The sequence below is a fragment of the Salvelinus alpinus genome, chromosome 11 (genome assembly GCF_045679555.1).
Source record: "Salvelinus alpinus chromosome 11, SLU_Salpinus.1, whole genome shotgun sequence".
Taxonomy (NCBI): domain Eukaryota; kingdom Metazoa; phylum Chordata; class Actinopteri; order Salmoniformes; family Salmonidae; genus Salvelinus; species Salvelinus alpinus.
The window spans coordinates 35,894,560-35,908,336 of NC_092096.1; the positions used below are offsets into that span (position 1 = coordinate 35,894,560).

The 13,777-nt window shown below is 41.8% G+C and overlaps 2 protein-coding genes across 2 annotated transcripts in view; one reads left to right on the forward strand and one right to left on the reverse strand.

Annotated features, from left to right (window-relative positions):
• Positions 1–13,777, reverse strand: part of LOC139534069 (protein O-mannosyl-transferase TMTC1-like) — a 103,651-nt gene that overhangs the window by 53,054 nt on the left and 36,820 nt on the right. The gene's annotated exons all lie outside the window — the stretch shown is intronic.
• LOC139534071 (E3 ubiquitin-protein ligase TRIM39-like) lies at positions 5,465–9,103 on the forward strand. Its single transcript, XM_071332766.1, has 2 exons — positions 5,465–5,598; positions 6,198–9,103. The coding sequence occupies exon 2, from the start codon at positions 6,200–6,202 to the stop codon at positions 7,835–7,837; it is 1,638 nt and encodes a 545-aa protein (XP_071188867.1). The 5' UTR covers positions 5,465–5,598; positions 6,198–6,199; the 3' UTR covers positions 7,838–9,103.

Here is a 13,777-nt window from a genome sequence, read left to right on the forward strand (position 1 = left end):
TGTTTTGGAATATTTTTATTCTGTACAGACTTCCATCTTTTCACTCTGTCATTTAGGTTAGTATTGTGGAGTAACTAAAATGTTGTTGATCCATCTCAGGTTCTTCTCCTTTCACAGCCAATAAAATATGTACCTGTTTTTAAGTCATCATTGGCCTCATGGTGACATCCCTGAGCGGTTTCCTTCCTGTCCGGCAACTGAGTTTGTTAGGAAGGACACCTATATCTTTGTAGTAACTGGGTTTATTGATACACCATCTAAAGTGTAATTCATAACGTCACCATTCTCAAAAGGTACATTCAATGTCTATTTTTTTTACCCATCTACCATTAGGTGCCATTCTTTCCGAGGCATTGGAAGAACCTCTCTGGTCTTTGTGGTTGAATCTGTGTTAGAAATGTACTGCTCGACTGAGGGACTTTACAGATAATTGTATGTGTGGGGTACAGTGAGGAGGTAGTCATTGAAAAATCATGTTAAAACACTATTATTGCACACAGAGTGAGTCCATGCAACTTATGTGATTTTGTAAACACATTTTCACTCGTGAACTTATTTAGGCTTGCCATAACAAAGGGTTGAATACTTATTGACTCAAGACATTTCAGCTTTTCATTTTGTATTAATTAGTAAAAATTTCTAAAAACATAATTCCACTTTTGAATTTATGGGATATTGTGCGTAAGCCAGTGACACAAAATCTAAATATAATACATTTTAAATTCAAGCTGTAACATAACAAAATTAGTAAAAAGTCAAGGGGTGTGAATACTTTCTGAAGGCAAGTATTGCCTCTACCTTTAGACCAGCCAAAGGTAGAGGCACAGAGGCTGTGATAAACCATTACAAAATCAGATATATGCAAACACTCCTGTATTGCACAAACTGAATAACACACAGACACTAAACACACACACACTCTCAATCACTCACTCAATAACTGAACTTACTGTACATTGTGTGGTTGTGCAGCAGAGAAAAATGTTTGAGCACTGAACTTGAGGCTGAGTCGGCAGGATTACAAGTCAAATCTGAGATCAGCAAAGCGAGGGTGTGTTGAGGTACAGTTAGTGGTTTACTGCATGTCTACACCAGGAGAAAAAGTCATTACTGTAAGACCACACACTCTGTTCTAATCAGTCAATGACGAGGCCGAGCCAGTGTGTTAGTCAATTCTGTTTGGCCTCATTGTTTTTGAAATGAGCCCACTGGCTTTATTTGACTTGGCCCAGGCTTTCTCTAAAACAAGAGACCAAACAAGAATTCAATTATCTGCCAGAGTGAACCATCAACTCTAATCAATGACAAATGAAACCTCACCGCCCAGAGAACTCTAAGCCACTCAGGGTCTGGTTTGGGTACACTGAAAGGTGTATGTGTGTTATAGTATTATGTTCACCACTGAAGTAATAAACATCTCGGCTCCACAGAATGGTTAAACCACATTATAAACTGGGTGGTTCGAGCCCTGAATGCTGATTGGCTGACAACCGTGGTATATGACAAAACATTTAGTTTTACCGCTCTAATTACGTTGGTAACCAGTTTATAATAGCAATAAGGCACCTCGGGGGTTTGTGATATATGGCCAATATACCACGGCTAAGGGCTGTGTCCAGGCACTCCACGTTGCGTCGTGCAAAGAACAGCCCTTAGCCGTGGTATATATTGGCCATATACCACACCTCCTCGGGCCTTATTGCTTAAGTACGTCTCTAAGAAAGGAGATCGAAAGGAAGAGCAGAGAGGAAGAGGAATAGCAAGATAAGGAGGGAGGAAAGGGCAGAGGGAGAGAGATATGCTCATAAATCTTTGAGAGCTATGTACACATAGGCTCCCTAGTTGCTAATTAGGAACGTCCAGAAGATACATTGAGCAGATGCTCCGCTGAGCTACGAAAACAAATCTCTCTTTTCCTCTGGGTGTGATACAGTCAATTGTGCTGAGTCACAGAACATTGTCTCAAAAAGGCATAATCACACTCACACCCCAGGTCATTAAGATTTGATGAGAGCGGGCTCTCTATCTCTGCCTGTCTGTCCAGGTGTGTTGTTGTGTGAGCAGCTGGGCAGGCAGAGTGACAGCACAGTCATCTAATATCCATAGAGTAACAGAGAGATGGCAGCTCCATCACTCAGCAGGCACCACCAGTCCCTATCCATCCACTTTTCATTCAGTCACCCACACACAGACACTGACTTCGTTTACAGTGAAGGGGAGGGAATACAAAAAGAGATAGGGGACATTTTTACAATACACAACAAACTAATAACCATGACAATTCATAGACAGATCTAATGCATAAAGTATATAATATATTGCAGATTTCCCAGAACCCCTTTCAGAAACACTTCAACCTTGTGCTCAATAGAAACAGCAAAATCCCTTTAAACCTCACGGTGCAGTAGAAATGGTACAGCAATAACGTATAGGGAGGACTGGTAATGCACCTTTTGAAGGAAAACTTTAAAGTTGAACACTGGAGAAAAATCATCTCTATCTATAAAAAAAAGTACATGTCATGTTTTAACAAATTTCAAGCTATTCATATAATTTAAAAAGTTAACTGTTGTCTCTGAAGTGTCTAAGGACACTTGAGAGTTCATCTATATGAAGGGTTAACTCCATCCCCCTTACTGTTCCAAAGTGCATAGCAATATTGTGTGAGGCAGAAAGACATGATTTTACTCTGTGAAACTGAGACACACAGTATATTGTGCACGGGAGCATACTATCTCAATCCTTATGGAAATCTCTTGAAACGCTAAACTTGATCAACTTTTAATAATACCGACAGAAGGAACAAAGAAAATAGCCACAAAGAGGTGAGTAGAGAGATCGCAAGGACGCTTGATGTATTCTCTTGTTTTCTTAAATTTAGAGTAGCTACAGTATTTGGGTTAAATTCTCTTTGGTAAAATGACTCATTTATATGCCATGTAAAGAAATGACTTATCAAGATTGATCCCATATGTGATCCCATCAGAATAAAACCTCTCGACTGGAAACTATGAAAAGCAAAAAGCAGTACAACAGGGTACTGACTCCAGGAAATGCTTTATGGTTTCACCTCTGGTCTCTGTCTAGATACGGCCACCTCCAGCAGTCGCCTGTCTGAAGAGCCGTTCCTGTTCTCTGTCTGTCTACATGTGCTTACTGAGCCGGTCACCACTTCATGTGGACAACTTCCACAAGGCCTGTATCAGCGGGTATTGGGATACCAATGACCTGAGCCAGTGTCCATTGTGTAAGGAGAAATTCTACAGAAGACCTGAGCTTTGTATCAACACAATGTTGAGAAGTTGTAGAACATTTTAAGATAACGATCAGAGCTAAAAAATGAGTCCTCTGCCAAACCTGGGAAGTGTCCTGTGACATCTGCACTGGGAAGAGGCCCTGAAGTCCTGCCAGATCTCTTACTGTGAGACTCACCTGGTGCCTTAGAGAGTCTCAGCCTTAAAGAGACACAAGCTGATCAGTCCTGTGGAGAACCTAGAAGACAGGATGTGTAAGAAGCACGACAGACCTCTAGAGCTGTTCTGTAGGACTGACAAATGTGTGTGTGTCAGTTCTGCACAGACCACAAGTGTCATGACACTGTCCCTCTAGAGCAGGGGTGTCAAACTCATTCCACGGAGGGCCTAGTGTCTGCAGGTTTTTGGTTTTTCCTTTCAATAAAGCCCTAGACAACCAGGTGTGGGGAGTTCCTAACTAATTAGTGATGTTAATTCATCAATTAAGTACAAGGGAGGAGCGAAAACCCGCAGACACTCGGCCCCCCGTGGAATGAGTTTGACACCTGTGCTCTAGAGGAAGAGCGTGAAGAGAGGGAGGATAAATTGGGGAAGACCGAGACAGAAGTGCAACAGTTGATCCAGGAGCGACTGCAGAATGTTTAGGAAATCAAACACTCAGGTCTCAGCAAGAGAGATATTTACATTGACTGACCCCCCCTTTGTTTTTACACTGCTGCTACTCACTGTTTATTACCTATTCATAGTCACTTTACCCCTACCTACATGTACAAATTACTGACTCGGTACCGGTACCCCCTTGTATATATAGCCTCATTATTGTTATTTTATTGTGCTACTTTTTATTTTATTTTTATTATTTAGTAAATATTTCCTTAACTCTATTTCTTGAACTGCATTGTTGGTTAAGGGCTTGTAAGTAAGCATTTCACGGTAAAGTCTACACCTGTTGTATTCGGCACACGTGACAAATTAAATTTGATTTGAAATGTGATTTGTGGTAAAAACTCTGCCCCTCTGATCATCTCAGCTGTCAATCACACAGACTGATTAACAAGACTCTGATGTAGTGCTAGAACGGGAAACTATAACAGATCATAAATATATTAAACATAAATATGCATGCATGTTTAATCAAGTGATATTACAAATGATTAGCATTTCAACTACTGTCATCTGAAATCTTACAATCAAATAAAACATTGACTCTGATTTCTGTCTGAGCCTTACAATAATTTATTTGTATTTACTGAAAAGGAAAACTAATCAAAAGGAAATTAACCTGAATAAAAACAGTATTCAAAGTTGCATGACTGATTATTATTATGTCTATATATTTCTATGTTCGACATTCCACGGGCTAAAGACAATGGGGCATATACACTCCAAATCTTAAGTGGATGATGCATCACTGTGTATATACCGTTGTGATAACAGATCTTCTGTGGCGAATGGAAAAGAGGAAGAGGAGATCCCGTCCACTGAATGAATATCAGTCATGTAGAGAGAGTTGGGGTGCATGTCTGGAACAGATAACAAATAGGCAGAGGTAGGAACGGAATACCATGTGTTCATTAATAACAGTCTGTCCACAGCTCATCTCCATGTGGAATAAAGTTATTGAGAGGTCAAAGCAATGATGGTTGAGAAACAATTAAAACAGTGTAAGAGAACTTGAACCTTACCGTGCTGTAAACACAGACACATCACGCAGTCATATTTCAAAGGAAGGAGCTCAGTAATGTCATTTCGCTGTATGGGGATCTTATGAAGGGTGTTGTATGTTTAACACCAGCACAAACCGTCTCAAATTTCGAATTGCTCTTCACGGACAGAAAACACACCAGTGAAAACAACTAGACACAAAAACCACTTAGATGATCACATCACTTGCTATCTAGACCGGTGAAAATGATGAGAACATCCCTGTTTAAACTGTCCTCTTCATATTACTCTGTCTTGGTTGACTTGTGATGGTAAAATAAATGTATCAAGAATGTTTGTTATCACTACATATATTATGGCTGAACAATTCTAATGAATACATGTACTTGTAAAGCAGTCCTTATGATTGTTCTATTGTCAAAGTGTCTCAGAGCACTTGAGAGAGAGATCAGCCATATAAAGGGTTAACTCTGTTCCAGGAAGAGAAATAGTGTAGGAGCATTTCAACGTCACTATGCTGAACTGAAACTAAAGTGGAGAGAGAGAGAGAGTGTATGTTGTGCATGGGAGAAAACTCTCTCAAACTCGTCAGACATCTCTGTTAAACAACTTCAGAGTCTCCAGGCTTGATTTGATATCACAAATAGAAAGAACAGAGACAGCACTCCTACTCCCACAAGTGAGTAGAGATATTAACCTGGACAAGTGAACCTCGACTCTACCGTGTTTTAACGTTATTCTATTCTTTATCTCCGGTATTTTAAAGCAGCAATCAGCAGTTGAAAAAAAGAACAAAGTGTACTCCCCGCCCCTGTTTAGCTAAATACCCGAGGGATGTGGCTGGAGAAATGTAACCATTCTCAAATTCATAGACAGAGCAATGGATGCAAGGAATGACCATATAATTTTAACCATGTTTTGAGGCTATACGTTACTTGTTTACATTTACTTTGTTTACAAACATTGGAGTAAAACAAGCTTATATTTTGGGTTCTCATGGACTGTGACAGTTGAACTAAGCGAGGCATTTATAAGTTAGATTCTTCAAGAATCATTGGGTACATATATTAATTTATAAGTCCAAATATGTCTGTATCGTCTGCAGAGTGCTTCTTTAAACTCTCTTATGTAAAACTACAAATTTATATGTTTAAACCATGTATTACGTTCGGTTATTATCATCCCATAAGACCATGTTGATAACTTTAAAGCTGAAACTATCGAGAGCTGACAGATTACAGGAAATTCTTAATTGTTTCACCTCTGGTCTCTGTCTAGATATGGCGTCCTCCAGCTGTCTCCTGTCTGAAGAGCAGTTCCTGTGCTCTATCTGTCTGGATGTGTTCACTGAGCCAGTCACCACTCCATGTGGACACAACTTCTGCCAGGCCTGTATCAGACAGTACTGGGATAGCAATGACCTGTGCCAGTGTCCAATGTGCAACGAGAAATTCTACAGGATCCCCAAGCTTCGCATCAACACTTTCATTGCTGGGATGGCTGCTCAGTTCAGGAATTCAGTTCAACCTAAAGCTACCAGAAGCCCAGACCAACACCAAGCCAAAGCCCAAGAAGTCCCTTGTGACATCTGCATTGGGACAAAGCTCAAGGCCCTGAAGTCCTGCCTGGTGTGTCAGACCTCTTACTGTGCGACTCACCTGGAGCCTCATCAGAGAGTTGCAGCCTTAAAGAGACACAAGCTGATCGACCCTGTGGAGAACCTGGAAGACAGGATGTGCAAGAAGCACGACAGACCTCTAGAGCTGTTCTGTAGGAGGGACCAGACATGTCTTTGTGTCTTGTGCTTGAAAGCAGACCACATGACTCATGACACTGTCCCTCTAGAGGAAGAGTATGAAGAGAGGAAGGCTCAGTTGGGGAAGGCCGAGGCAGAAGTGCAGCAGATGATCCAGGAGAGACTGAGGAAGGTTCAGGAGATCAAACACTCAGTAGATCACAGCAAGAGAGAGGCAGAGAGAGAGATATCAGACAGTGTACAGGTCTTCACTGCTCTGGTGCGCTCCATTGAGAGAAGCCAGGCTGAGCTCATTGAGGTGATTGAGGAGAAGCAGAAAGCAGCAGAGAGGCAGGCTGAAGGGCTCATTAAAGAGCTGGAGCAGGAAATCACTGAGCTACAGAGGAGAAGCACTGAGGTGGAGCAGCTCTCACACACTGAGGACCACCTCCACCTCCTCCAGAGCTTCCCATCCCTCTGCACCCCCCTACCCATCAATGACTGGTCTGAGATCAGTGTTAATAGTCATCTGTGTGTGGGGACTGTGATGAGAGCTGTGTCTCAACTGGAGGAGACACTGAATAAAGAGATGGAGAAGCTGCCTCAAGTCAAACTGAAGCGGATTCAGCTCTATGCAGTGGATGTAACTCTGGACCCTGATACAGCACATCCCTCTCTCATCATGTCTGAGGATGGTAAACAACTGAGGCATGGAGACACAATAAATCATCTTCCTGACAACATAAAGAGGTTTGATATATCTCCTTGTGTCCTTGGAAAGGAGGGCTTCTCTTTAGGTAAATTTTACTTTGAGGTGATGGTTAAGGGAAAGACTAAGTGGACTTTAGGAGTGGCCAGAGAGTCTGTCAACAGGAAGAGGGCGATAACGCTGACCCCTGAGAATGGATATTGGACTGTGTGGCTGAGGAATGGAGAGTACAAGGCTCTTTCTAGCCCCAGTGTACCCCTCTCCCTGAGAGAGAAGCCCCAGAAGGTGGGGGTGTTTGTGGATTATGAGGAGGGTCAGGTCTCCTTTTATGATGTGGAGGCCAGGTCTCATATCTACTCTTTCACTGGCTGCACCTTCACTGAGAAACTCTATCCACTCTTGAGCCCCGGTTTGAATGATGGTGGTAAAAACTCTGCCCCTCTGATCATCTCTCCTGTCAATCACACAGAATGATTAACAAGTCTATGAGATGTATTGTTGGAAAGGGATCTATTTTTTGTAACGAATCATACAAAATCAGTAGCCCATATTAAGTCAAGTCACAAGAAAAAGTTAATTATTTAACTTTTCATTTATATTCTTGCAATCTTACAATCAAATAACACGCTTTGTCACGTTCCTGACCTGTTTTCTGTTAGTTTTGTATGTGTTAGTTGGTCAGGACGTGAGTTTGGGTGGGCAGTCTATGTTTTCTGTTTCTATGTTGGTGAATGGGTACCTAATATGGTTCTCAATTAGAGGCAGGTGGTTTTCATTTCCTCTGATTGAGAGCCATATTAAGGTAGGTGTTTTCACTGTTTGTTTGTGGGTGGTTGTCTCCTGTGTCTGTGTCTATGTTTGCACCATACGGGACTGTTTCGTTCGTTCGTCGTTTTGTTTGTAGTAAGTACTTGTTCGTTCGTTCTTCGTGTAAGTTCGTGGTCCAAGTCTGTCTACATTCGGTTTGTTATTTTGTTTAGTTGTCAAGTATAGTTCGTTTTGTCTTGTTCAATAAATTCATTATGTCTTATTCCAACGCTGCATTTTGGTTCAATCCATGCTCCTCCTCTTCGGAGGAGGAGGAACGCCGTTACACTCTATTACACTGTCAGTGATCTGTAACAGTGTTTAGCAAGAATTGATGTCAATGCCTGAAATATAAATGTGTTGCCTTCAAAATGTTTGCTGGGCCAAAACAATCTATCTTTACTGCTAATAAAGACACATATTTCATGTCTTTGTTCAAAATTGCATTGGCAAAAGACAGTGGAGGCATGGACACTAAAGATTACTTGGGTGATGTATCACAGTGTTGATAACAGATAGAGTTTACAATATTGTATTGCTTTTACCAGAGTGTCACACTGCTTTCCGCTAATGTGGCAAATGCAAAATGTTCAGGTGCATTTAAAAAGCATTAAGCTGAGTTAGGCTTTGAATAAAACACACTCAAATACAAGCAGGTACGCACATAATCACACTCACACACTATAGGATTAACCAGGAGTCAGTGTGTAAACTGTTCGAGTCAATCCTGCAATATAAATGTGCTGGGCCGCGGGTGTGAAGGATTCAGCAGGCTGCTGGCATTACACATCTGGCTAAAAGATTACTGTAGCTCTGTTGGAATCACTTTAATAGATAACTTTGACACCTTCTGGAAACAGAAGACACTCTACATCAGGTTTTCCCAAACTGGGGTACGCCAAATAAAAATGTGATTCAATTTCTTTTTTATTAAAACATTATAATCCTGCTACTACTATTATTACTACACCTGGACCTTTCGACAACACAAGTTGTTCTGCTTCCACGAGCACATGCAATGCTAGCATCAGTAATTCTACATTCGTTGGTAGCCAAGCTAGCACGGATACTGACAGTTGTGAAACTGAATAAGCCGAAGAGCTACTGCCCCCTTACCCGGGAAAGCACAGAACAAAAGAAAGGGACATTAGACCATCGAAGAGGCGCATATATGATGAGAACTACATTGATTTGGGGTTCACTTATTGGGAGTAGTGCCTTTCCTCTGTCACGGTGTGTTATATGTGCAAAAGTACTATCTCACAACTCGATGAAACCTTCACTCTTGCGCAGACATTTAGAAACAAAACATGCCCATTTGAAAAATCAGCCAAGGGAATTTTATGAGCGAGAATTAAGACAACTTTCGAGTAGTAAGACATGTATAAAAGCAACAGATACCATTAATAAGAAAGGGGCTAGAAGTGTCTTATATGGTGAGCTACCGAGTGGCTAGGACAGGCAGGCCCCATACTATTGTGGAGGACTTAATTCTTCCTGCTGCCGCGGATATGGCTGGGACAATGCTGGGGGAAAAGACCACAAAAAAACTATACAATGTCTTCATCAAACAACACTGTTTCACAACGCATCAGTGACACGGCAGGAGATGTTTTGTAACAATTACTGCTTCGCATACAAGCCAGTGAATTCTATTACAGCTGGATGAGTCAACAGACTCATCAGGGCCTGATACAGCTCCTGGTATATGTCCGTTATGTTTATAGAGAGTCAATTAAGGAAGACATCCTCTTCTGTAAACCAGGACAACAGGAGAGGATAGTGGGGTGGTAACGCGCGTGCAAGCAGTTGCTCCTGACACTGCTTGGGTACACTGCAGCATCCATCAAGAGGCTCTTGCTGCCAAGGGAATGCCTGACAGATTGAAAGACGATTTGGACACTACAATGAAAATGGTTAACTTTGTTAAAGAAAGGCCCCTGAACTCTCATGTATTTTCTGCACTATGTAATGATATGGGCGCTTTTACAAAATACAAAAGTGAGCTGGTTATCAATTGGCAAAGTATTGACACATTTATTTAAATTGAGAGACAAGCTTAAAGTTCTTTACTGATCATAATTTTCACTTGTCTGACCGCTTGCATGATGACAAGTTTCTCACACGACAGGCTTATCTGGGTGATGTTTTTTCTCGCCTGAACGATCTGAATTTTGGATTACAGCAACTCTCCAAAACTATATTCAATGTGCGGGACAAAATTGAGGCTATTATTAAGAAGTTCTTAAAGTTCTTCTGTCTGCAATAACAAGGACAACACACAGGTCTTTCTATCATTGTATGATTTTTTTATGTGCAAATTAACTCAAGCTTACGGACAATGCCAAATGTGATATAGTGAATCACCTGAGTGAGTTGGGTGCGCAATTTCGCAGGTACTTAACCGAAACGGATGACACAAACAACTGGATTCGTTATCCCTTTCATGCCCTGCCTCCAGTCCACTTACCGATATCTGAACAAGAGGTCCTCATCGAAATTGCAACAAGCGGTTCTGTGAAAATGTAATTTAATCAGAAGCCATTGCCAGATTTCTGGATTGGGCTGCGCTCAGAGTATCCTTCCTTGGCAAATCACGTCAACACCGATGCCCTTTGCAACCACGTACCTATGTGAGAGTAGATTCCCGGCCCTCACTAGCATAAAAACTAAATACAGGCACAGACTGTGTGTGTGTGTGGAAAAAGACAGACTCTCTCCAATACAACCAAACATTGCAGAGTTATGTGCATCCTTTCAAGCACACCCTTCTCATTAACCTGTGGGGATTTATTCAATTTTTGATGAACAAATACAGTTGTATATGTAAGATGGCTAAATAAAGAGCAAGGTTATTGATTATTATATTATTATTTGTGCCCTGGTCCTATAAGAGCTCTTTGTCACAACCCACGAGCCGTGTTGTGAAAAAAACATACACTCATTCTTATGTTTAATAAATATAGTGTATACTGTGTGTGGCAGGCTTACAATGATGACAAAAAAACAATATTTGAGAGTGCGCTGACCCTGGTGCTAGAGGAGGTACGCAGCTGGAGGTTGAACGTTTGAAGGGGTACGGGACTATAAAAAGCTTGGGAACCACTGCTCAACAGGAATGACGGAGTCCATCCAAATCATCTTAGCTCCTGGACTCTTTCCATGCATTTCAAAGCTACATTAACACAATGACTTATCAATGACCCAAGACAAGCTCAAGACATACCACTGTGACAATGAGTCTTCATAATGCTGTATCAAATGTACATTATCCCAGGGGCGTTGGCAAACACAATGTAAGTAACTTAATTGATGTCCCCCTAACTGCCCTGAATACCTCTGTTGATCGTACAGCCATTGTATGCAGTGATCATGTGCCTATGAACCAGAGTTACACTGTTAGCACTGAGGCGGTGTGCCCTAGTAGGAAGTCCACTGTGCGCAGCTCACCGTGCACTATCAGCTCCAATATAAATAACATGAGCATGTCTACTTCGGATAAGCTTCCCCAGTAAAACATCAAAAACAAATCAAGCAACCCAGAAACGTGCTAAAAATAGCCCATATTAACATATGTAGCCAAAGAAACAAGGTTTGTGAAGTCAATAACTTTCTTCTAACAGATGACATTCATATTCTGACTAGGGTTTGCACATTTTGGGGAATATTCAGAGGTGGAAACTTTCCGTGGGAATTAACAGGAATATATGCAAATTAATATTAATACCATTTAAATGTAGTTGTTTTTTGCATTGGATATATTTACCATATCTGGAGACAGAAACATAAACCTTTTACCTTATCATACTGAAAGTAGACATCATTGCAAATGATTAAATCCTTCCAATAGAAAACATTTTTTGTTACGAATTGAATTTTAATTAAATGAGCTGACTCTTCACATGGGATGATTTCACTGAACAAAAGGGAATATTGAATGATCCCCAATGATCCATCGCATCTCCCAAAAACGTTTACAACATACATCTGTAAAATGATAGTTTCTAGACTAAAGCTTTGGATGTCTTCCTCTCAGACTTCCATGTCTTCTCCCTGGACCTCCTCAATGTCCACCTCTTGAACATCAGACTCTGAGGCCTCATCTTCACTGTCACTTTTCAAGCTTGTTGAGGATGACTCGTTGTCAGGCTCAAAAAGACTCAAAATATGCCCGGATGGCCACCAATTTTTCAACCCTTGTATTGGTCAGCCTGTTGCGTGCTTTGGTGTGTGTGCTCTCAAACAAGGACCAGTTGCGCTCTGAGGCGGCTGAGGTTGGTAGGATTTGGAGGATGATGGAGGCAACATGGGACAAAGCCTCAGATCCACAAAGTCCCTTCCACCAGGTGGCTGATGAGATATGTGCATATTGCATCTGCATTCCAAAGCCATTGCTTGGAAGTGTACTTCGTCAGACTGCCAAGAACCATGCCCTCATCCAGGCTAAGGTGGCGAGAAACGGTAGTGATGACAATAGGCCTTGTTGATCTCTGCACCGGACAGGATGCTCTTGCCACCATACTTGGGGTCTAACATGTACGCTGCGGCGTGTATGGGCTTCAGGTAGAAGTCTTCATGCTTTTTGATGCATTTCAGAACTACTCTACTTGGAGCAACAGTGAAGTGTGCAGGGCAGTAGGGATTTCTTCTCTTACATCTGCAAGCAGAGTCTGAACATCAGACAGGATGGCATTGTCTCCCTCAATCCGTGCAATGGCTACTGCTCTAGGTTTCAAGAATTTCAGGCTGCATTACCAGGCTCTCCCTAAATACATCATCCAGGATGATCCTCTTGTTGGGGCTGTCCATATCAGCAGACTGTGAAATGGCCATTTCTTGGAGAGACTCCTTCCCCTCCAGGAGACTGTCAAACATGATGATGACCCCAACGGGTGTTGCTGGGCAGCTTTCAATGTGGTGCTCTTATTCTTCTCACTTTGCTTGGTGAGGTAGATTGCGGCTATAACTTGATGACCCTTCACATACTTAACCATTTCCTTGACTCTCTTGTAGAGTGTATCCATTGTTTTCAGTGCCATGATGTCCTTGAGGAGCAGATTCAATGCATGAGCAGCACAGCCAATGGGTGTGATGTGAGGGTAGGATTCCTCCACTTTAGACCAAGCAGCCTTCATGTTCACAGCATTGTCTGTCACCAGTGCAAATACCTTATGTGGTCCAAGGTCATTGATGACTGCCTTCAGCTCATCTGCAATGTAGAGACTGGTGTGTCTGTTGTTTCTTGTGTCTGTGCTCTTGTAGAATACTGGTTGAGGGGTGGAGATTATGTAGTTAATTATTCCTTGCCCACAAACATTCGACCACCCAACAGAGTTTATTGCAATACAGTCTGCTTTCTCTATGATTTGCTTGACCTTCACTTGAACCCTGTTGAACTCTGCACCCAGCAAATGAGTAGATAAAGCATGTCTGGTTGGAGGGGTGTATTCAGAAATCTCTTCCAATAAACATTGCCTCTGCGTATCAGAGGTGAACCAGTTGCATACACAGCTCAAGCAAGACATTCATCAGCATTATCTGACTACGTTCCTCCACTGAGTCAAAAAAACTTCTGATTCCAGGAGGGCCATGAGCTGTTGCTATCGA